The sequence below is a fragment of the Hermetia illucens genome, chromosome 2 (assembly GCF_905115235.1).
Source record: "Hermetia illucens chromosome 2, iHerIll2.2.curated.20191125, whole genome shotgun sequence".
Taxonomy (NCBI): domain Eukaryota; kingdom Metazoa; phylum Arthropoda; class Insecta; order Diptera; family Stratiomyidae; genus Hermetia; species Hermetia illucens.
The window spans coordinates 52,810,192-52,834,130 of NC_051850.1; the positions used below are offsets into that span (position 1 = coordinate 52,810,192).

The following is a 23,939-nucleotide window of genomic DNA, read 5'->3' on the forward strand; positions in this document are numbered from 1 at the left end:
ATAATAATAACATGTGACCACTTAACACCATCATAGTTTTTATATTCACAATATCTTCTGTTAGCCTTTTTCCAGGTTGGTAGCGTCTAGAATCAACTCGGAATTTTTCTCGGTCCTAGTTTTGGTCCGAGTGGGGTCTCAAAACAACATGCTGACACTTTGGATTCGGTCGGCCTTTTGATCATTTCCCATCGGCTTCGATATTCAGACCAATCATAATTGGGGAGTTCTCGTCAGCGTGACCAACCTGGCCTTATAATTAAAGACATCCCCCTCGCAATATTTCCACATTTGAAGCAACCGCATATCAATCTTTGATGTACCCATTTAGGACGTGATCATAGCATGTTACGATACTCCCGCGATGTATTATAATACTTTTGTCTCCATTATCACGAGGCGGCGATTATCGTCTTTGGCGGCCGGGCAACATTCGTAACCATCGGGAGAAACAGAGCCAATGGCGCTGAAGTAGATTTTGGATGTGAGGCGTTCATTGATCAGTCGATTGCAAGTTGAGCTGACGCGTTCAGCAACTTAATTGATTGATTGAGTCTGTTTGATTTGAGTCGGTCGGCAACAAATCTGTTACAGTCAGATTCAGTTGCAAACCGTGCTGCAAGCTCATAATCCTGAAAAGAGACCCTTTTAATATGAAGTATCCATATGAATTAATATGTCAATAAAGCTTCGTTAATAATACTATGATTCCCTTCAAACTCTCCAATATCATGTTCTATATTCATGTTTTTGGAATTATGTAATTTTAGGATGAATTTAAAGGGGGCTTTCCCGGAAAATTCAAAAAAGCATAATTGAACACCATTGATATTAAGTTGGCTCATCGGATTATTAATAAGAAACACCTTAATTATGCTAGCGAGAAACTGAAAATGTTATAGCTGCGCTAAATAAATTGAAGTGTATGTGGTGTAAAAGAATTGCTAGCGCTTTCTGAACATCAGGTGAAACAGTATTCGCATTGAAAATTTGGCTACAGAGATGCGATTGGAAGGTACGCGGCAACCATAATCGCCACAGCTTATGATCGGGCATGATGGTTACGGCTGGTAATTACATCACCTTGGACATGAAGGTCCTAGGGATTCAAAGCGAGCACCTGCCCTGTAGGCATGATTGGTCCTCTTCGAACACAGATTGACTTGAAAACCACAATCAGAGCTCTGCCATGACTAGCACAATAGTACTGGTTTATACTGACTGCAGGCTCATCATTCATACCGGTGGATGCAAGGCCTGTCTTACACTTCTACTGAAACTAAGGGGTTCAATGCCCGAATTGTACAGCGCAACTCCACGCTTGAGCCCCTCCGGTACAACCACTCTGCAACTGCTACAAGGGGGCCAACCGTAGTAAACCAGGCCGAGAGGAACTCCCCCAGGAATTCTTCTGGAACATATTCTTTCAGAGAGCCATCCCGATTCCCATGGTATCAGATAACAATGGTGAGGTTTCATGGAAAGAACCACGTCAGATGAGTCAGGAGACGGCTTGAACTATTCTTGAGGAGGACGATATGTGTAGACAAAACCATTTCGCAAATGTTCGAATCCCTGGAAGCATGGAATGCAGTCAGTGAAATCATAAGTGTATTCAGGAAGAATTTTGAAGAATAGAGCGCCTGCGAACGATCAGCATAGAGGGATTAATTTTCATCACAGAAGTACACTTGCCTAAATAAAAACATTCTATCTATTATGTAAAAACGAAAGTGGTTAGTAGACATATTCGTTCGTAATCGATGGACTCCGAAACCGTTCAACGGACCGCCACGAAAATTGGTATATATGTGCATTTTCCCATGGAAAACACTTTGCTCCCATCCTGGTTGCGGTAGCTCACCACTAGATAGTGCTGCGGTCGATCACCTTTTACACAATTTTTCGCATCACCATGAAAATTGGAGAATATATTGTATTTTCAACCCCATTCTCGTAAGGGGTGCGAAGTTTATGCAGAGGTTTAGGGATCAATCCTGATGAAAACTCTTGGCAGTCACCTCCCTCCCCCCTTAAAAGTTAGCCCTTCGAAGTGAGTTTTTGTTATATCGTCAAGGTAATGTTTTAATTTTCAATCATACCGCGTTAAGGGGAAGCAATAGAAGGGATGTGCAAGAGAAGGAGGGAAGTCATCCTCCCCAACTCCGTTAAAAAATTGAGACGGTCGTGCAGGCCCTTGTTCCTGTCAACCCCATCTGAACAGATGCTGTCGATGAAGGAGTGGGTACTAAGTAATTCCCACTCTTCACCGTAGAGGAACTAGAGGACGCGCTCCTGTCCATGAAGAAAAAAAAAAACACCAGGATCAAACGGTATTCCCTGCGAAGTTTTGAAACTCGCATGTAAATATAAGGCCGACTTGCTATTCGGCGCATTAAACGCATTTTTGACAGCGGGTGTTTTCCCCTCCCACTGGGTTGCGAGACTTGTGCTGATAAGGAAAGGTAAAGGCGACCCCAAGTCGACATCAGCGTATCGTCCGCTCAGTATGTTGTCACGATTAACTAACGCCATATTTGCTGAGGGAGTTTACTGACCAACACAATATGGTTTTAGAGCGGGGCGACGCACAATTGATGCCATTGAGGAAGTGACCCAAGCGGTAAAACTGGCTGAGGCACACAGTCGCCATTGGCAGCGAGTGGTGCTTCTTGTGACCCTCGACATGAGAAACGCCTTTAATACTACGAGGTGGTGCGTGAAAAATCGTTTCCATACTCCAGGCTAACTATTGCAAATGTTGAGGGACTATCTACTTTGCGCGAACCGGGAAGGACAACATCGAATGAAGGTGACGTCGGGGGAGCTCAGGAATCTACCCTTGGTCCAAACCTTTAGAACACCTTATACAATAGCCTTCTACGACTCAAGATGCATGATGAATAGCATCTGGTGGGATACGCGGGAGATTTTTCTCCACTGGTTAGCGCGAGCACGATTGAACAAGCTCAGCGCACACTGAGAATGGTGTTGCGGCGAGTAAGCAGATGGATGGTTAAGCATGAATTCTCCCTGGCTCTGGAGGAAACTGAAGTCGTTGTCCTGACCAAGAAGAGGGTTCCCACAGTCCAGCCTTTTCAGATTTGTGAAACCACGCCGGCGGTGAAATACCTCAACATAATGAGAGACACGAAGATAAGCTTCTTCGAGCAAATTCTCAATACCGCAGACAAGGCTGTGGCTAGAATGTTTGCGATTTGCCAGCTGATGTCCAACTTCGGAGGTCTCTTATCCACCAGGCGTTGATTGCTGATGAGTCCGTCCTCCTTTACGGTTCCGAAATATGAGTTGTCTCCCTCAGTAAGAAAAAGTACTAATAAACACCTAGCGTCAGGACAAAAGCGAGGGGCTCAGTGAGTTGTGTCCGCCTATCTCACCGCCTCAACCGTGAACCAGCTGTAATAGTGATCGTGACAGTTATTCCGATAACTCCCAAGCTGCTGAGCGGAGGCTTATATACTTCAGGAAGGGCGGGAGAAATAAGGGAACTTTCGTTTGTGAAGAGAGAGCCCATACTCTCTACGCATGGCGGCAACCTAGGGAAAGAGAATCGGGAGGTAAAAGGACCGCGCATCTCATAAAAGACATGCGGCTATGGTTCAATCGAAAGTACAGTGAGCTTAACTATTACCTAACCCAACTGCTCAACAGATATGGGTATTTTGAATCTTAGCTGCACACAATCGGGAAATCACGCTCGCCCAACTTTACTTATTGCAAATATGTAATGGATGATGCCTGCCACAGCTTTTTCTTCTGCAGAAGGCCAGAGCGCCATCGCCATCATCTTTCGGTGGAAGGATGTCTTGAGTCCCCGGACACCGTAATTGTGGCCATGCTGCACAAAGACACAAGGAGAGAGTGGCACGTACTCAACGGGTAGGAGAGTTGCCAGGGTAGCTGAGGCTCCCTGAATCCACAGGGTATTGTTCCTATTCTTAATTGGCCTGGCCTGAGGCCGGGTCCGAATTCTGGACGCTCCAGGGGGTGTTTTAGTCGGTAGTCTTACTGAAACAGGAGTCCGTTAATTTGTGCGTAAATGCATGCAAAAATCACAATGTTTTTGGAAAGGCGCACAGTCAAACGCACCTTCAATGTCCACCAACACCCTCATCGCGTACTCGCTTTTCAGAGTTGCATCCTCTATCTTTGAACCCAAAGAACGAAGAGCAGACTCAAAGGATTTTTCATATTTGCAAATTGATTTCCATTTAGTGGGTGCGATCTTAGCGCCTTCCCACGAATGTGAGGCTCAACCAGTCTCTTCAAAACTTTCAGCTAGAATGATGTCAAGCTGATCTGTTTGGAGTTTTTTCGATTAGAAAGTCATCTTTTCCAGGAAGACTACCTTAACCTTCTACCAAGAGGTAGGCACGTAGTCCAAAGCAAGGCATGCTGCAACCGTTTTACCGCCTCGGGAAATAAGACAAGCCTTTTCATAACACTCAAAAAGTGTGCAATTCAGAGTTTTCAGATCATCTTCAAGTGCCAAAAGAGTCCTTTGTCGCCTAGGGAGCTGCACTTTATTTCCAAGTAGTTCATTGAACTTTGGCCAATCCATTTTTCCTGGGGTCCCCTCTTTGTATTATAGACTGTTCGCCCGCAATAGCCAGATTGAATTCTAGGGATTGGTGTTCTGACAGTGAGACTCCGTCTAGCACCTGCCAGTCTGTAATCAATTCTAACACCTCCGAAGTATAGATTGTTAAGTCAATTGCTTCACTTCTCCTGGGACCCACGAACGTAGGGGCGCACCCTACGTTTGCAGTCATGTATCTTGGAACAAGTGGAACATCATATGTCGAATGTCCCTGAACACTTTCAGACTCTTTTGGTCCAGTTCGAATGTCAAGTTGAATCGCTCCACATTTGTAGATTTGTCCTCCCTAACATTTATGAACTTTGCCCTCCAGTGTTCGAAATCCATGCCCGAGTTCTGTTCACCAACATCCGACATATTCTGTCCTGCGCTGTTCAGTGTTCACAATAATGCACTTGAGCGGATCACCAAAACTTAAAGCAGGGTTTACTTGCTGGAGCCACTTTAAGGCACCCTCATCAGTGCACTCCAAATGGAGGAGCCCATCGTGAAAGCCTTGATTTTATTAATTAAAAATTATTTAATAATAATTGTCTTCGTTCCAAGCTCTAGTATTTCTTTCCGCAGGCATCCCCTCTAACATTTTGCCATCTTTGGAGGAAACTTTCACGGCAGCGGCCCGAAATGGGGCTGTAGGTTGCGTATACGTCCTCTTGCTTCCCGCTTTCGTGTCCATATTCCTATGGGAGGACCAGCTTCGTTGAGATCTTTCTCGCTGATCTGATCACCTCCCGGCACATCAGTTCTAATCCCCGCGGGATGCACTGATGCAGGCCCTTGCGCGGAGCACTATAAAGCGTGGATTTCCCGCCTTTTGCGCTTATTGCAGTTGACAGAGGAAACTGGTTGGTCCAGTGTAGATCTCGCCGCGGTTAACAGTTTGTCCCCGGGTTCCACTCCCTTTCTCTGGACATTGCTGCACCTAGTGGCACAGTCGACCTGATTACTCATGATGGTGGGTGGATTCGAAATTTATAATCTCTTACCACTTGGAAAGTTAAAATCCTTAGCTTCCATATTCATGTTTAGACACCCTTAATGTAGTAGTAAACTGCTACAGCCTTCCCCACTACAAGGTAGTTTCCGAGGGGAAGTAGATCTTCCTCAAAGTACGTGGCATAGAACAGTGAAGGACGCTTGATAGCTTCTCTGAAACTACAGTGGGTGGAAGCCGAAGGAGCTTATTAAGAACCATCAACGTATACTCGTGATTCAAACACTATGCCCCATGTAGAGATTTATAGTAACCATGCGGTCATACACTCGGCAGTTATGGTCATTTCACTAACCATGCAGCAGTGAAGTTATAAAATGTGAACTATTTTTCCCGAAGGTGAAAATTATTGAGACGTCGAATGGTCAGATATTTTAGCGCACCCTATTTCGTAGACTACAGGCTCCATGATTACAAACAGGGAATCGACTTAGTTTATTGATGGACCATTTACATTAAGTCGCCGAAGTTCCATAAAATCTGCCTCATATAATTATACGACACAATTATATTGTGTTAAAATGCGATATCACAATCAACAAAACTAGAACTGAACATTAGTATTCTCTCGACTGACTTACTATCAAGAAAAGGAGATTAATTATTGCAGATAAAAGTGAATTACTTAGTGATACCCAAGGAAAGAATTGGATGAACAGTATAAACCTACAAAATTTCGTTGCTACACATAAAGGTGGTCAATAAAAACATTCACGGAAGCCACATGTGAAAATGGAAAGACCAATTAATGATTTAGATACAATTTTGGCCGAAATAGGCCAATTCGGCATGTTGCAAACATTGAACTTCATTTTAATTTGCTTCCCCATGGTATATAGTGGAATGGAGTTGAATTACTTCTTTACAGCGAGCGGGGTTGAGCAAAGGTGATAAGGGCATGTTTTGATATTATAGTGGCCTCTCACTGAGTAAATCTAACGAAATCGGTCCTCATAGATGTCGCATAGACGAATGTGATCCAGAAGATACGACGGCCCCAGCATTTTTACCACTGTGGATAGATAACAGTGTACCATTCGAAAGCGGAGTGCCCTCCAAATGTACGCGATACAAACTAAGCAATTCTAAGGATACGAGTACTTCGTATATTGACAACAACAGCAAAAATAGCAACAGCAGCCCATTTTGTCCCGGCAACATGTTTGATCAAACAGCCACTGAGTCGTGTAGCGAATTTATTTATAAAACCGAAGAAAAAACCATCGCAACCGAGGTAAGTAGTTTAAAATTGATTCTAAAAATTTACCTCCAAATCCCTGTATTATTGTCCTAAGCCCGTTGATATTTACTTATTTTTGTTATTATAATGTCATGTATTGTTGTATTGATAATCACACGGACTGTTGGTAGTTATAATAGACGGGTGGGTAACCGTGGGTGGCAGCGCTGACAGATAGAATACAAGGGCCCAAATTACAAACCAGGGAAAAAAGCACAATCACAGAGATACTAAGCAGATGTTTCAATCCTGGAGGGTTCTTAAGTGGCAATAACGAAATATGTCTCTCAGATAATCAAATATTTATCGCAATTGTTAGTTTAGGATGCTAGGAAGGGATGCTCCATAGTAACTGGGAAATGTCCATTGCTCAAAACCCACAGCCTCTCGTTTAAAAACTCGAGAAGAAAATAATAAATGTGACTCAGTTTTCAGATCAGTCACGAATCTAAGTCCCCGATGAACCATGCAGTCCGCGTGCCTCTCGACACGTTTTCCCAAGAGAGTTGCCATTCATTCAGTGTATGTCACCATTCTTCACAACCAACTACCTCCCTTGCGCTTGTAAATGGTTTTGTGTCTTGCGATGAAGACCACTCCCGCAACCCCCATCATAACCGCAATCCCGCATCCCTGTACTTACTCAAAGTGTTTAGGATACACTTCCTTGTTAAGAGCATCAGCCCATATCTCGGTAGAGCAGAACGGACTGTGTTGCACTCATAGGACGGTGTCTCCTGCTAGAAAAATAGCCTCAAACTTTGTCACTATTTTTGCTGATCAGTGCAAGCCTCGCCACTTTCCAGTAACATGGCAGAATATCTTCCTTCAAGCTAGCGCTGAATTTGTCAAACATTAAACCCGACCAATTGTGGAACACCAGTTTGGGTATTTCTAGCGAGATACTGTCAGGCCCTGGCGCATTTTAATTTTTCATAGAGAAGACTACTTTTTCTATCTCTTTCATGGTGAATAGTGGCAATCCTCAATACCTCTCCTGCTGTTGAACAGGATTCGTAGGAAATAATTGCTGTACAATGTAGTCCAACTCTTTAGGATTAAGTGAATTTTCAGGTGGCCAGTTTATAACCTTCATGGATTTCCCTTCACCTCCTCGACTAGTTCCTAACATCAACATGCACTCTGTCATCTCAATGCATGCTTCTTTTCGCAGCTTGGTAATTTTCGCCATCCACCAATATATAAAAGCATTCTTTGGTTACAAAGATAGAGGATGCAACTTTGAATGGTGAGTATCCGATGGGGGTGTTCGTGGACATTGAAGGGCTTTTGACTGTGCGCCTTTTCAAAAACTTTATGATGCCGCCAGAGCGTATGGTGTTGATTATGCTTTAATTAAGTGGATCCATGCTATGCTAACGCAGAGATTGCTGTGCGCTGAGGTGGGTATCGATAGCTATCTAACAGCAGAAGCAAGGAGGTGTGCACTCCGAAGAAGTAAAATATCTGGGAGTCACTCTAGATAAAAAACTTCTTTGGAACAAACATGTAAAGGTAAAGACGAAACGAGCTCTTACACCTTATGGGCTGTGCAGACGGACCTTTGCCTCGACATGGGGCTCAGGCAGGTGAATATACATTGCTATCATTAGGCCGATGTTCGTTTATGCATCCGTAGTGTGGTGGGTTAAGGTCAGACAAAAAGATTTTCACCGTAAACTAGCCGCACTGCAAAGAACTGTGTGTCAGGGTATCACTGGTGCCATGAGCACGACATCAGGCGCAGCTCTAAATGCATTACTCAATTTACAGCCCCTGGATATATTTATTTAAAGCACAGCAATGAGAGCAGCTCATAGACTAATTCGATTAGATCTATGGGAAAACAATGGAAGTCTTCTACACCGATGGCTCAAAAACAGGACAGGGTTCTGGAGCCGGAGTCGAATAAAAACGAGAATTGGGCTTTTTCTTTTTGGACAATATGCAACGGGTTTTCACGGCGAAGTTGATGCGATCCTAAGGTCGCCAAACTGAGCGATTGGCGAGCGGTTGAAAGGCAGGCGTATCGCAATCTGCAGTGATAGTCAAGTTGCATTGAATGCATTGAGTAGTCCTTTGATCACCTCGAAAATCGTTCAGGAATGCAGAAACCGATTGAAATCTATTTCTAGATTCAATACGGTGGAACTACTTTGGTACCTGGTCACTGTGGCGCAGAGGGAAACGAAATCTCAAATGCTTTAGCGAAAGAGGGGTCAATTTCCCCCATGCCGGGATCGGAACCAGCAATTGGAGTATCAGTAGTGTTGGCTAAGTCTGTTTTCAAAAACTGGGAACAGGCTTCCCACAATGACAGATGGCAGAGCCTAAATACTGATCGACACACCAAACTTTTTCTGTCAGAACCGAACATGCGTACCGCAAAGTTTATTCTGTCGAAAAGCAGGAAGACTTGCAGGAGTATTGCAGGCATTCTGACAGGCCATAATTCACTTGCTTGGCATATGTTCAGAATAGAAATTATTCAGGATGATACGTGCCCATCCTAAAATGAGGAAGCGGAATCCACGGAGCATTTTCTATGTGAATGCCCCGCCTATGGGCGTATCAGGCAACGGATCTTTGGTGCCGAGGTTCTCCAGGTACGACGGGTAGCATCACATCCACTAACGGAAATCCCGCGATACGTTAACGGATCCGAAATATTCCGTTAGATGTAGGTGGCAAGTACAATGGGCCAAAATGCCCTGAGCCCTCAGAAGCTGAAGCTTCTTCCCCACCATACACACACTCAATGTATAAAAGGCTTGTCAGGGCTGGTTACTTCCGGGACATAAAAGCTTCTCAGGTCATCGTTTTCAAATTCATAACTAAATTTACGACAATGTCTGCTGGAGATGCAGCCCCTCCACCTCAGGAAATATCCACTACCTTTGCTCTGCCTGGTCCATGCACGGGGATGGCCCCAGGGTGGTGTCCGTTGAGAGATAGCCTCGAACACTTCGAATGCAATGTATATATGGTCACTTGCGGAGAAGTCTTCCGGGCCTCGTTACTTCTCAACTGATGACCTCAACTATTTCGACCTGCAGATGACGTCGAAAATGCGAGAATATTATCCTTAATTCAGAAAAACAATCAACTTAGCCCTGAACTCGAAGAATAGTAGCGGTACAAGATAAGTCGAGATGCCATAAAGTTGGGCTCTTGTGCCGCACTGTTCACTAATTAGATTCTATCTCGCGACTGGTTGCAGTCCGGTGCAAGTTGATCTGTAGGATGCAAATCATGCTACTGGTCTCATATTCTTTTCCGGTTTTATCCTGAAAAGAGGACACCGCCCCGAGCTCACAATTTGTACAACCCTCTCACCTGACGAATCGACGTCTGTTACGAGTTTGTTGTTGTAGTGATCCCGCCGAAAACTTCAACAAAGTTATTGTTAGCAGAGCTGACGGTCTAATATTCCTCCATTTCCTTGCTCCACCATTCGCATCAGCTTTCAATTTCGGCAGACGGCTTTCGATTAGCACGGGGGATTCTTTATTCGTTTCTTCTTTTAAGGTTTTGTGTGAAATAAGTTCTTATTAGAATCGATTGGATGTCTGTCTGTCCATCCGTCTGTCTGTCTTTTTTGAAGATGGAGGTGGAAATTCGTCCGCCCTGCGCGCTCCGCTTTTCCAAGTTACTCCTGCATACTTTTGATTGCGAAGCTCACCATACACCGTATTTCCCTCCGACTTCAGCATTTTCGCCACGATATTCAGCGAGCTTATGCTGATTTTCAAAGAGTCTTCCAGGCTCTTCCTCTCTGATTTAAATCGTAGACCGTGGAACATAACAAGCTCCGGGTCCTCAGGTGTGCAACCATTTATCACAAAAGGGAGAATCACTCAACCTGAATTGGTGTAGATACTTCCTGCAACCACCATTTCCTGACAGGAATTGCGACAGATGGTAGTTAATCTTGCCGTGTCATCACTCTGAGCCCTCCGGTACTCCTGCGATGACGGTGTCCTGCTTGGATCCCTCATTCTTATCGTACCAAAGTGTCCTGTCCGAGAGGTAACTTTTAAGGAGCTTAGTCAAATAACAGCGAGTTTAAAAGCTCTATTGGGAACAGCGTCCAGACCGGGAGCTTCCCTATTACCAATTTTCCGGCAAATTTGCGCAAGTTCCTCCTCAGTTACCGCAGGTATGGTATGGTTGTCGCATGGCCCATATTCGATCTGCAGGAACAGTGTCTGATGGTCGCCATGAGTAAAATACTCCCTGACAAACCATGCTATTCTCCTCACCAATGTCTGTCTATCTGTCTGTCACATCCGTTTTATTCGGAAACGGCTAGACCGATTGTCACGAAATTTTTTCACAGATTATGGCCACGTATTAAATAAAAAGGTTCAATTAGTACTTTTCGAAACTGATAATATTTTTGATACCGGGTGAAATGTAAGGGAAGAGGACTTAAAATATGACCCACAAAATGTGTAACTTGAAGACTTTAATAGTCAAGTAGAGACGGAGAACACATTCAGGCGGTACGACGGCTTACATAAAAATACAAATGAGAACAGACTGCGATTTATTAAATTAGAAGTGTTGCACCAAATGGTTTTTGGAAGTACCTGATTTGCGCGGAAAGCGGACGAACGAGCAGACGATCGTGAGCCTCTCCAGGCGGAACCATTTTCAAACAGATTGACCACGTGTTAATTGAATGCCGTCACCTCTCATCCTTGATGAATGTCAGAATATATAAGGTGGCCAATATCGACTCGGCACACTAGTAGTGTCGGTTTTGTTAATCGAGCCAATGTTAAAAGAGATCTTTTAACATTGGCTCGATTGACAAAACCGACTAATGACAATCAGGTGAGAGCGGACACTGATGCCATTCACAACACATCCCTCCGTATTACCTATAAGAGGGAAATGGGTGACACAACAACCATCCTGGAAATGAAACATCGACAAATTATCATTATCATCACAACCACCTGAAGAACGTTACTTTTGATGCGGCCACTTAGTCCCATTCGCAAAAGAAGTCGGCACGGCTGATTCGACGATGAACGTAAGCTGGCAACGGAAGGGAAGAATCCTGCATACCGAGCAATGCTGCGCCCTCAAAAAATGCGTCCATGCACAGATATCTATCAGGAACTTGGTCGAGTGGAAAAGCGACTTTACAGACAGAAAAAGGAAGCCTGGGAACATCAACAGGCTTATGAACTCGAAGAGGACAGGGAGCAACCGCGCTATGCGCGGAAATTTTACCAACAAGTCCGCAGGGATGTCTTGTACACCGCGATGCTCATCCTGCTGTGACAAAGAAGGAAATCTGATCTGTGGGCATAGTGGAGCCATGGAGAGGGTAATTCAACGAACTGCTCAGCAGCGGACAAATGCTGCCATCAGCAAGCATGGTAGAGACAGTTCGTGCAATCCATCCTCCCAGCCCCCAACATGTGTCCCATGCATAAAAAAGATGATATCATGCAATGCAGCAATTGTAGAAGTATTACGTTACTGAGTGCCATCTATCTTGCTAGGCGAGATAGTCTCATACGCCCAAAATATCATCGGTTTATACCAAAGAAGTTTCACTCCTGACAAATCATCAGAAGATAAGATTTTCTCTCTGCGGCAAGCGATGGAAGAACTGTTGAAATATGACCATCAGTTACACCATCTTTTCATCAACTTTAAGGTCGCCTAGGATAGCATAGCCAGGGTACTATTGTAACGACTCTTCTCTTTTCGTTGATTCAACCAGATTTACTATCTGAATAATATGGATGAAGTAAAATATCTAATCTAAAAAACTTGTCTGCCAATCATAATCTTAACTTTTTTTCAGTGGGGTCTGTCTTGCCCAAACGATGCCTGGAAGCTAGCAGCTATTGGAACACTCCATAATTTCGGACAACTCATTGGCGTACCAACAGGTGGTTATGTATCAGACAGGTAACGCAACATTTGCATTTCCAGGAGATTATTCACTCCTCGAATCCGTTTCTTTATTCAATTAGATATGGTCGACGCAAAGTCCTAGCGCTAGCAGGAACTCTGGGTGCATCGATGAGTATCATCCAATCGTTCTCCATCAACTATGCCATGTTTGCCGTATTTGAAGTACTGAGCGCAGCTTTTTGGTGTACGGTGTATCCAACGGTTATGGTCCTTGCATTGGAATTGGTTCGGCCTACTAAGCGTCCCTTATTCACTTGTATTTTGACTGCATTTTATCCGTTGGGGGCAGTTGCAATGGGCGTTGTTGCCAAACATGTCCCAAACTGGAGGCATTTCTTGAGGTTTTTGTTTATTCCTGGGCTTCTGCATATAATATACTTTTGGATTATAAGTGAGAGTATTCGCTGGTTATTAGCTAAGGGAAGATATGATGTGGCGATACGTGATCTAAAAAAAGCGGCCAATTTTAATAAAACTCCGCTATCGGAGGAATCAATCGAGAAATTTTCCTTATACTGCGAATTACATAAAGAGACTTCAAGACGAGTTTCCGGTAAATCGTACCCCATTCGGCATGCATTCACATCAAGGAAGCTTTTCTGGCGAATCTCAATTTGCTCATTCTGTTGGTTCGCGATTTTTTTAAATTACTACGGGCTAAGCTTAAATTCAGTATCACTTGTTGGCAATAAACATTTAAATTTTATATTAGTATCTTTGATGGAAGGACCAGCGTCTCTAGTTTTCTACTTCGCAGCAAATTCAATGGGAAGACGATCTTCCCAGAGTTGTTTTCTAATTGCCAGCGGAGTGGCCTGTCTTTCATCATATTTGGTGAATAATAGTAAGTTACCTGTGTTAATTGTTATTAACAAAACCAAAAGAAATGTTTTTTTTTGCAGATCACCCATGGCTAGCATTTGCACTTTATCTTTTTGGAAAACTTGCTGCAAGCGCGTCTCTTATAAATATGGTTGTCTACACATCGGAACTCTTCCCAACTAATCTTCGACAAAGTTTATTTTCCTTTTGTGCAATGTTCGGACAAATTGGTTCAATGATAGCACCACAGACCCCATTACTTGTAAGTAGCTCTCCTGGTCTAACTGAGCTTACAAGGAATCGTATTGGCAATTTGACGTTCTTCAGGCACAAACTTTCCCATCGCTACCGTTGATAATATTTGGATCCTGCGGGATTGCTTCAGGGCTACTAGTGCTGAAATTCCCTGAAACTTCGGATGTAACGCTCCCAATGACCGTCGATGATGCAGAGAATGTGGGCAATGATGTCACCGAAACAACTGAAACCGAAAATATTTAGGGAAATCTTAATATACGTCATTTCTGTTCAAATGAAGTATCTTGCAAAATTAATAAGAGCATGGCAGTGCAATTTGCTTTTTTCAAAACTTAATAAAACCCATTTTAAGAATAGGAAAATGTTTATTTGTTTCTTTATACTATAATGTAGGCGCACGTCTAAAGTTTTTATTTCCATATTCTTGAAGATCAAATCAGTTAGGTCAAGTACCCCCTTTTTGATAAACTGAACCATTTTCTGGCGTTTGTCATGACCCTTGCTAGCAAAGCGGGCATTATGTTGGCAATTTCTGCCTGGATGTTAACCTCTCTTGTAGCGTCCTTGGCCGGATCGCATAAACACAGGCTTTTAAAAAATGCCATAGTAAATAATTACAAAGACCCAAATCAGGAGAGAAGGTTGGCCACTCCAAATCACCCTTAATTGAGATGAGGCGCTCTAGGAAGTGAACCCTCAAAACAGCCAATGATACTCTTAAAGTGAGTGTCGTAGCACCGTATTGCTGGAACCGCATATCCCTAAGTTCAATTCATCTAGTCGTGGAGAAGACCCTGTAACATGTTTACATACCGATCTGAGATCACTGTCACTGCGATTTCATTTTCGTTAAAGAACCGGGGACCAGCAATTCGAGCCGAAGAAAGTGTACACCGCATTATTACTTTAGGTGAATACAAACACTTTTGATGTAATTTTCGAGGATTGGTGTCAGGCCCGCATGCTTTGAAATGGGCTTCATCACTAAAACAAACAATAGCGCCCTCAGTAACGACTTCGAAAAGAACCTCCCATGCTTTCATCCGAAAATTGAAATCACGTTCAGAAAATTTCTGCACAATCGCCATCTTGTAAAGATGGAAAGGAAAATCATTATGAAGAATTCCGCTCACAGAACGATCAAAAATTTCAAGGACAGACCCAAGTTTGTGCACAGAACGCCGTAGTGATCGTAACGTTCAAACTCTCACTATTCTCAGGTGATTTATTGGGCTGGGGAACTCCAGTACTTCGTCTTGTAATACTAGCAGCTAGTCTGGCCGTACTGACTCACGTAAAAATTGAAGTCCAGGTCTGGGACGGGGGACAACAGGGTGTAATGAATTTAATGTGGGTGGGATGCTCAGAGCGATCATCCTAAGTGGCCGACAACGACCTAGAGGATAGAGCTATTCCAGAAACCTAAAAAAATTGGCGAAGTTGACCGTGAAGGTCCGTCCGCAAAGATTGAAACTCCATCAAACTGCTCGGTCGACACGTTCTTGCACGCCTCTGTGCTAGCCAGGCTCGGGAATTTGGGGCGGAGGGGGGGGGGGGGTCCTTTGAGCGCCTTGATCCCTCACACTTCATTACTACAAAATTAACGTGTCTATTCCGATGCTTGGTCCGCAACGGATTCCAAAATAGACATTACAAGGGAATTCGCGACGGCCTAACGAATAACGACCAGAACGCGAGCTAAAATTGAAAAATAAAAAAAAAACGGCTCGACCACGCGCGTGAAGCCGTAAGTCTCCGGACCCGAGTGCCGCGATCAAGGAGGGGAAGATCCATGACGGATCACAGTCCCAATTATTGCCTCTTTCGCCTCAGATCTTGAATGAGGCGCGGCCTCTGAGGCTCCCACCCTTCTTTGACATCCGCAGGCCAGCTTGCCTTTTGAGAATGTCCCTGCCAGGTTCTGCGGGATCAAGGAGGAAAAGAGAGGGAGGAAGCCCTCAAATTACGCAAAACTTAGTTCGAATACATAATGCAATTATTCCAATATATAAAAAAAATAATCAAAAATCAGAGAGAAAAAAAATTAAAACAAAAATTAAATCAAAATAAAAATCGTAAAAAAAGAAGAAATTTGAAGAAAAAATAAAAAAACTCTAGACTTACTTCTGCAAGTAAACACTCAGAGCTCGGCGTGCTGCTTCTGTGTAGAAAGAAATTAGGCGCATTAGGAATTTCGAAACAAAATTACAATGGTTTATATATTTCTCTTTTTCTTTTCTATAATAAAAAAGGAAAACCTCTTTGGGTTCGGTGACTTCACTGCTGTACGTGAGGATTTTCCCGATCTGGCTGCGAATCCGGCTAGATGGAAAATCTCACATCAATTGCAGCCACTTCCTCGCCCTTCTTCTGCTGCTTTCCGCCGCATCGATTTATTTCCACAACTTCTCACCGTCCATACCAATTCAAACCACAACACGACTAGTTTTCGAGGCAGTCTCGGAGGTTTGCTTTGCCTTTAACGAAGACGACAAAGGGTTCGCACTGTTCAAATTGCAACCGCCTCATCGCCTTTCTTCCGCTGTTTTATGTTATAACAATTTATTTCACGAATGTTATATTTTTCTACCGTCACTATTAATTTAAATCACCGCACGGCTAGTTTTCGAGCTAGTCCTGTAGGTTTTCTTGTTTCGAACCGAAAAAACAAAGGGTTCGCGCCGTTCACGTCAACCGTTCAATCCACTTTCTCCTCTCTCTCTCCAGCACCGCTTTACTTGCCACTACATTGCCTTGAACTCTGTTTGGTCAATGTTGCGGCAACATGGGCATGAACCTGCGGATGCGGCAAATCATTCGCCTCTGTCAAGATTAATTTGCCCGAATGCATTCAATAATGTGCAATCTGCGGCGAACATTAGGGTAATTTCACATTATTAAATGCATTATTTAAGCAAATTAATTAAGAAAGAGCCGAATGAGATTCCGCTCCCGTCGCGAAGCCGCGGTCACTACAAGGGCCAAATTAAAGCAACTCCGAAAGGCGCGCTGGGTTGCGATTAAAAAACATTCGCTCGAGAAGTAAGTAGTCAGTAAAGTAATTGCGCAAGTCAACAAACACCTTATTGCAGTTTTAGAAAAGCATTTACCAATTAGTAGGGTATAGCGCGGCAACTACACCTACGCGCCATCGTACACTGCAATGAAATTGTCACCCCCCTTAATGTGTGAGCCATCTATTATCACTTCCGCCTTTCGATCACATCTTCCACGGGCAACTGGCCTATGTGTCGACCGAGTTTTTCGTTTGAAATAGCATCAGACCAGCGTACAACGATGTAATGTCCCAGAAACGAAAGCTTGGAGCTTTTTAGTAACAGTAGGGATCACTTTTCATGTGCTACTTCCATACAGCAACACAGAAAGAATATTAGATTACATGTGTTCTAAACAAAACTACATTTACACTTTCTTCTGCGGGTTCACAGTTTGGTCAAAACGCAGGAGAAGTTGGATCAAGTTTCAAAAAAAGGGCAATTTCTACATCAAAAAACCTGTATGCAGCAACAACATCAACCACCGGATAAGTTTTTTATTTTGATTTCATATTTCAGCCCCAAAATAAAAAAAAAATGCAAATCAATATTTTCATTTCTGAGAAACCGCAATTTTAAAAGCACTCTATTAATGGCGCTCTGAATGTGAAAAGTGCCCTTAAGTTTCTATAAAATGGGTCGACGTACAACAATGGAGCAATGGAGATAATTCATCACTTTAAAAGAGGACAGACATTACTGGAATTCTTAATTTAAGTCCCTCTGCGATTCTGCACATTATTGGGCGCATTACACACAATCGATTGGCAAATAAGGGCAGAAAAGCGCAAATGAAATCTTTAGCGAGCCGTACGAACGATACATTACCCGAAAAATCAAAGCAAATCTCAAGCTATTTGCTTCAACAACTAAGGTTCATGATGAACTGGGAAAGTCATGTAGTGCTGAAACAATTGGACGTGTGTTGCATAACCATGATTTGAACGATAGAGTACCTTGAAAGAAGCGTTTTATTTCAAACACGAACTCGGATAGCCGACTTGCCTTTGGAATAATTTTTGTGGACGAATCAAAGTTAAACATTTTTCAGAATGACCTATGTCTGAAGCAAAGCAAATACCAAGCTGAATAAAAAGAACCTCAAAACCATGGTGGACTGCATATCAGTATTCGGCTTAGTTTTTTCTTGAAGCAACAATGAACAAAATGCAGTAGCACGGCATATTAAAAACAAAATGCAATGTGCTGAAAACTGGGCGTACGGTAAGATTCCTTCTTCTATCAAGTCCGAAATTGTGCAAATTTGGCTGATTTGGAACTGCCCGCGCGAAATGTCACCACCGGCGCATTCTTCTAATATAAACGTCATCAAGAATTTGTGGGCAATTTTGGATAACAACATAAGGAAGTATAAGATTTCGAATAAAGAAGACCTACCTTAAGCAGGCCTTGTTGGCAGAATGACAAAAATATAACTTCTGACCAAGAAAGAAGACTGTATACGGGAGAATCAAATCGCAGCGCATTGTTCAAAATTTATGGTGGTGTAAGATCATTGACCATCTTCAACAGTCGACGGTAATTCCACGCATAAGGTGTGGTGTTATCGCCGTATGTGCGATGCAGTTCATTGATGTTTGCCCATGTGGTTGCGAGAACATGGCTGCGGACATGTGGCATTGCACAGCTATTTATGGCTTGTCACATGGGATTGTGAGACACATACAAGAAAACCATTTAAGCGCCATCGGCACACCAATGCATTAACCACATGGATTAAAGATCAGTTAGCTACCTCGTTCCCACCCCAAAGGTACACAATAACATTTACTGCCCGTTTGCCGCTGGATTTGCTCCTCCTGTATACAGTCTTCTTGCTTCTGACTTCACACAAAATCTGGTTAACTCGATGCCAAAAAGGCTTCAGGCTGTTATCAAAGTGAAAAGATATCAAACTAAACATTAGTTATTAGCACACATGTTTTTTATTTAACAATAATTTGAGACTGTATCAAATAAGCTGTGACCTATTGTACTTTTTGGTTTTCAACTTTTCTAGCTCTTACACAATTGTGTATTCTAACCACAAACCACAACCTTTTTCAAATTGCCTTAAAACCTTATTGATATTGTTCGTACTTTTCAACTACGACAACTTAAATTTTTTAAAAAGCACTTTGTCAAATAAGCTACTTTTCAATATTCTAAACGTTTTTATCCAGCAAGCGAAAATAAAGTATACTCTCGAAGATGAAGCAAAACCAGTGATGTCACACCGAAGGGTATTTCTTCTAATGTCAGAAGATTTCATTACTCTAAACTCAAAAACGGTTTGGGGCTGGAATTGGCCATCAATATTATGGTTTGTATTTTTTCAGCATTTTTTCACGCATTAATGATAACTTTCTTGATTGGGGTTTCCATTCGATGTCATGAAGAGGAAATGGAAGACTATGCAGGATTATTCCGTGTTAAAAAAAAAGTAACCGCTTCGGCAGCACCGTCAACATCGAAAAGGGTAAAGCCTTTTTATCTTCGCCCAAACTTTGGGTCTATAAAGAACATGAGTTCAATGTTTTGAATAAGTTTTTCGTTGGATTTTTCTGCACATGTATTTCGATTCTAGTTCTATTTCACAAACAAACCTTTATCGGCTTCAAATGAAGAGATATGATCACATGTTGCCAAAAACCTCAAAATGTCAAAAGTGATGCAAGTGATTTCTGATACCGAACCTGGGTCCATTACGCAAACACAAAAATAAAACAAGTCGGGAAAGCGGAAGCTAGACGCTTCAGGTATGAAAGGTTTTGTGTATTTATTTTATAAAGAGATTCGAGTGTGCATTTGTCCCGTTAGTATATAGTACGTAATATATGCATACATTATGTAAGAATATCCACTTTCAAGTGATATTGACATTCATAGTCTTGAATTTTCAGAGGAGTGACAGTTTCGACTTAGTATAACTTTGTTAGTAATAGTGCGATTTTCACCAAATTTGGTAGGATCATGCTCTATGCGGTAGCCTACACGGCTTCGTGATTCTAGGAAGAACTTAGGCGGGTTTTCCTGCCAATTACTAAAAATTATAGTAATATACTACTATTAACTTTATTTGAACAGGTATCGATATGTGGGGTATTTCGAAGCCTAGGCACCATACATTGTCAGCCTCTTGACTTTTTTCAGATTTTTCGATTAAGTAGTTTCTGAGAATGGGTTCGTCTAAGACCGCTTCAAAAAGTACTAACCGAGACCTTTAATTTGATACCCCACATGACCATATTTGATGAAAAAAAAATGTACTCCCCTTTTACATGTATGGGGACCTCCTTAAATTCGACGTAAAAGGATGTAACTCACTATATGCGTGAGCGTTCACAGTTCCCACTTTTCTACCGAAATTGTTACAACGGTCTCCGAGAAAAATGTATGTGACCGACAGACAGACAGACAGTAAACCGTTTTTAATAAGATTTTGTGTTTACACAAAACCTTAAAAAAGAAGTTTTCCGCACATGAATGAACTGGATAAGAACGAAATTTGGAAAAAACTAGCTAATCACATCCAGTAGTTCTTTGATTCGATGGTGTCCACGGTTTGCAAGGTTTCACGGCTGACAATTGCTCAAATCGAACTGAAAATCGTTAAAAACACTGTCGAAAAAAAATTGTTTATCTATTGGGATTCATAAAATCTTCATAATTGAAATATGGTAAACCAACACAGGCTTCAGGCATTTGTTCCAGAAAATTTCAACCATGAGGCCGTCGGAGTTGGAATTGTTTCTTCCAAAAAAAAAAATTGCGGTCGAATGCATGATTGTTGAATAAAGAGCTTTGTAATCGAAGGCAAACGACGTGAATGTTCCTCTTGATGTCAAATAGCGCAGAGTGATAACATAACTGAAGAGTTTTTAAATTCAAGTTGTGGATACATTTTTCAAGCCCTTCTTTCAAAACGTTCAACGATTGCAGAAAAATGCAAGCTTAGATGAAAATGTTCGCCAAAATTCGAGTCGCTGACCATTAAATACCTGACTGGCATTTCAGACACCATTTCCGCTTGGACCATTTTTGGCGGATTTTTACTCTTGTTTTATTCAGATCATGAGATCTGAGATCTAATTGGGACAGCATTATATCTCCTTTTATTTAACTGAGAAATTTGTCATTATTAGTGGAAAGCACTTGTCAATTACAAGAATATTAGCGAAAAACACTTGTGAATATAACGGAAAAATAGACGATTAAATAAAGTTTTCGTTTTGGTTTCTATTGTATGTAGCACCCACTCTGAAAGCGACAACAGACTAAAAACCGAACTGTTAACTGGGTGCGCGAATCAATACTTTTTCTACGACCAAAATCAACAACCCAACACAAGACACAGTAAGAGGAAAAATTATTAAATTTCACTTGGTCAATCAGTTTTTTTTTTCATTTCTGAAAATAAAGTAGCAAATTATTGAAAAACATATTTTATTAAAAAATAGTGTTTGATATATATAACACATTGTTCCTCTGGTATTCAACTTTAAAAAATATTACCATTCATCTATATTTGGATGTCTACCTAGGTCTAATAAATATACATAATTTCCTTGCAAGTGAATACAGCATAGTAACATGCTCAAAATCTGTATATCAAGCTATTTAAGACTTTCTTTAAACACTTATCTGTACAAAAATTCTCAAATGTTGTTGATAAAAGGTAGTATCTATATTTGATGATGTAAACAGTGGTTTACACGATAATGGCATTTATTTGCTGCTGCTGCAGTTATTTTTCGTTGATTCAACTTTCCCAAACTTCTTCTCTCTGTTTAGCAGCCAAAAGTTTCCGCTCTGAAACAAAACAACAAATTTAAATTATAAGTTTCGTATCCTGCTTTGATTAAGAGATAATGGAAATGAAAAACATCTTTTACGGATACCTTTTGCTTCACGTAATACTTTCTTCTCGTTTTCACGCTCTTCAGCTGCTGTTTTCAAGCGAACACCCAAAGCTCCCGTTACGAGACGGCGGGCTAGGGCAGCGCAGGTTTCAGGTCGAGGGCGATATGGTTGCAGTGAGGCAGCACACTTTCGGGCTTTCGCTCTTGATTCAACGGTGGCATCTGCGAGGGGTTTCAATAATACAAAAGGATGACCCATTGCGAGCACTTCAGCAGCTGTGTGGAAGAAAATGCATGTTTTTTTCAAATTTGTTTGAACTAAAAAGAATATTTGATTTTCCTAATTGTGCTTTCGGCAATTTTTTTGAAACGTTATTTTGATTCACGCTAGAATATGGATATTTGGAAAAAATGATTTTCCGATAGTCCGAGTCGTTCGGAAATTGCAGTGTTAAACAGGTAGCGTCCTATACCCAGATTTATGTGGCCGTAATGAAGCGCGACTTTAACGGTCCGAACGATGTCCGAATGACTTCGCTAAAAGAATGAGAATTGAAGTAAAGGCTTTACATTTATTTTTTGAAGAAACCGAGGACTTATAGACAAGGTGTAGCATATTAATGGTCAGTTATGATTTTATGGTTAATAATCACATTCCAATTTTTAGATGCGCTTTTGTCGAAACTACATCTTGAAAATTGGGTGCCACTATAGCCCAAAATCTATCAAATCGAATTCTTTAAAACTTTCACGAAATATTCAGAATATATTTCTTCGGTTCGCAAACTAGGATAATTTCACTTCAGCGGGCCGCTTTTTTATAAATTAAAGGAGGCAAAAAACAACAAAATTTATAAAAAAAAAAAGTTTAACAAGGCACCAAAAATTCACCTTTCAATATTTTTTAATAACCCTAGTTTGCAAAACGTGGTATACTCCACACGTTTACATGCCGTTTATGTTTTTTTTTTCTTTCTTTAAGATGAGCAGGGGTAGCGTGGCACCCGAAAGAACACTATTTGGAGACGGTTTGATAATGAGCGATGAATTGATACTTATGCTCAAGATACTAATAAATACATGGTGAAAAATTCGCATTTGTATCTTTATTCAGTAATCAGAAAAAAGCGAAAAAACTGTCTACACTCGGGATAACCTCCTTAAGAAACTAAAATTTACAACCATATATGCGTACTAGATATATATGTACATGTACATATATGCAGCCAAAAACTTGGCACTTTTATTGTAGCGCGATCATCAGCAACAATATTGCCGCTCTCGTACAGAGACCAGTCCAAGTAGAAAAAATAATTTTATTAACCTATTCTGTAGCAAATTTTACGTCGAATGTGAATATACCCCACATGATGCCTTTTTTGCCGATTGTGTGAATAATTTTCATAAATTAAACTCAGTTTTTGAAAAAAAACCTCTTGCTCTATTACCGTCAGTATTAAAACCAGTATCAAACCAAGCTCCTTTTTGAATTTAGACTCAATCTTCAACTTTCTACTTTTCATTGCGTGCTTTTCTGATTGTTCCATTATTAAGATTCTGTGTAAAACAAAGCGTTGTTGTTGTTATCTGTCTCTCGAATGCTCTTTCCTCGAAAACCATTACACTTCTTGAGGTAAAATTTGGTGAAAGTTTATAGAATGATGAAGTTCCATATAGTGCAATGGATTATTTTACATGGAGTTTAAGCGAGGTCCCCATACAAGCAAAGAAGGGGTGCCAAATTTATTTATCCCGAAAGGTTTCGATTAGTATTAGGCTGTTGCATATGAAATGGCCGTTTTGGCAATCAAGTGAAATTAATAGCGATTTTGGTGTATCAAACCACTACCAGTTGGTGTTGAATATTGAAATATAAATACTCCTACATTTAATCAAGGAGTCATTTCAGTTTTGACCATCGTTGGGATAACAGTGAATGAAAAGGGAAAAAGGATGGAAAAGGGCCAAGAACGTATACTTTTGCTGTATGAGTTCAAACTCGGTCATAAAGCAGCGGAGGCGACCAGGAACATTAACAGCGCATTTGGAGCTGATACGGTAAGCAAACGACACCACACGGCGATGGTTCGAAAAATTCCGGTCAGGAGACGTAAACCTTCAAAGTGGGTCACGTGGACATCCAGGA

General features: G+C 41.6%; 2 protein-coding genes across 2 annotated transcripts in view; one reads left to right on the forward strand and one right to left on the reverse strand.

Annotated features, from left to right (window-relative positions):
• Positions 1–6,347: 6,347 nt before the first annotated feature.
• On the forward strand, positions 6,348–14,118 carry LOC119648427 (solute carrier family 22 member 4-like). The gene is made up of 6 exons (XM_038050180.1): positions 6,348–6,502; positions 6,573–6,849; positions 12,683–12,789; positions 12,855–13,639; positions 13,698–13,879; positions 13,945–14,118. Exons 1-6 carry the CDS (start codon positions 6,348–6,350, stop codon positions 14,116–14,118), a joined length of 1,680 nt encoding a protein of 559 aa, XP_037906108.1.
• A 7,242-nt stretch (positions 14,119–21,360) lies between these two features.
• LOC119647863 (R3H and coiled-coil domain-containing protein 1) overlaps positions 21,361–23,939 on the reverse strand; it is a 126,007-nt gene continuing 123,428 nt past the window's right edge. Inside the window, exons 9-10 of the mRNA XM_038049133.1 lie at positions 21,833–22,069; positions 21,361–21,743 (exon numbers count right to left, since the gene is read on the reverse strand). Coding sequence (XP_037905061.1) covers positions 21,694–21,743; positions 21,833–22,069 — 287 coding nt within the window. The 3' untranslated portion in view covers positions 21,361–21,693. The remainder of the gene's footprint in view (positions 21,744–21,832; positions 22,070–23,939) is intronic.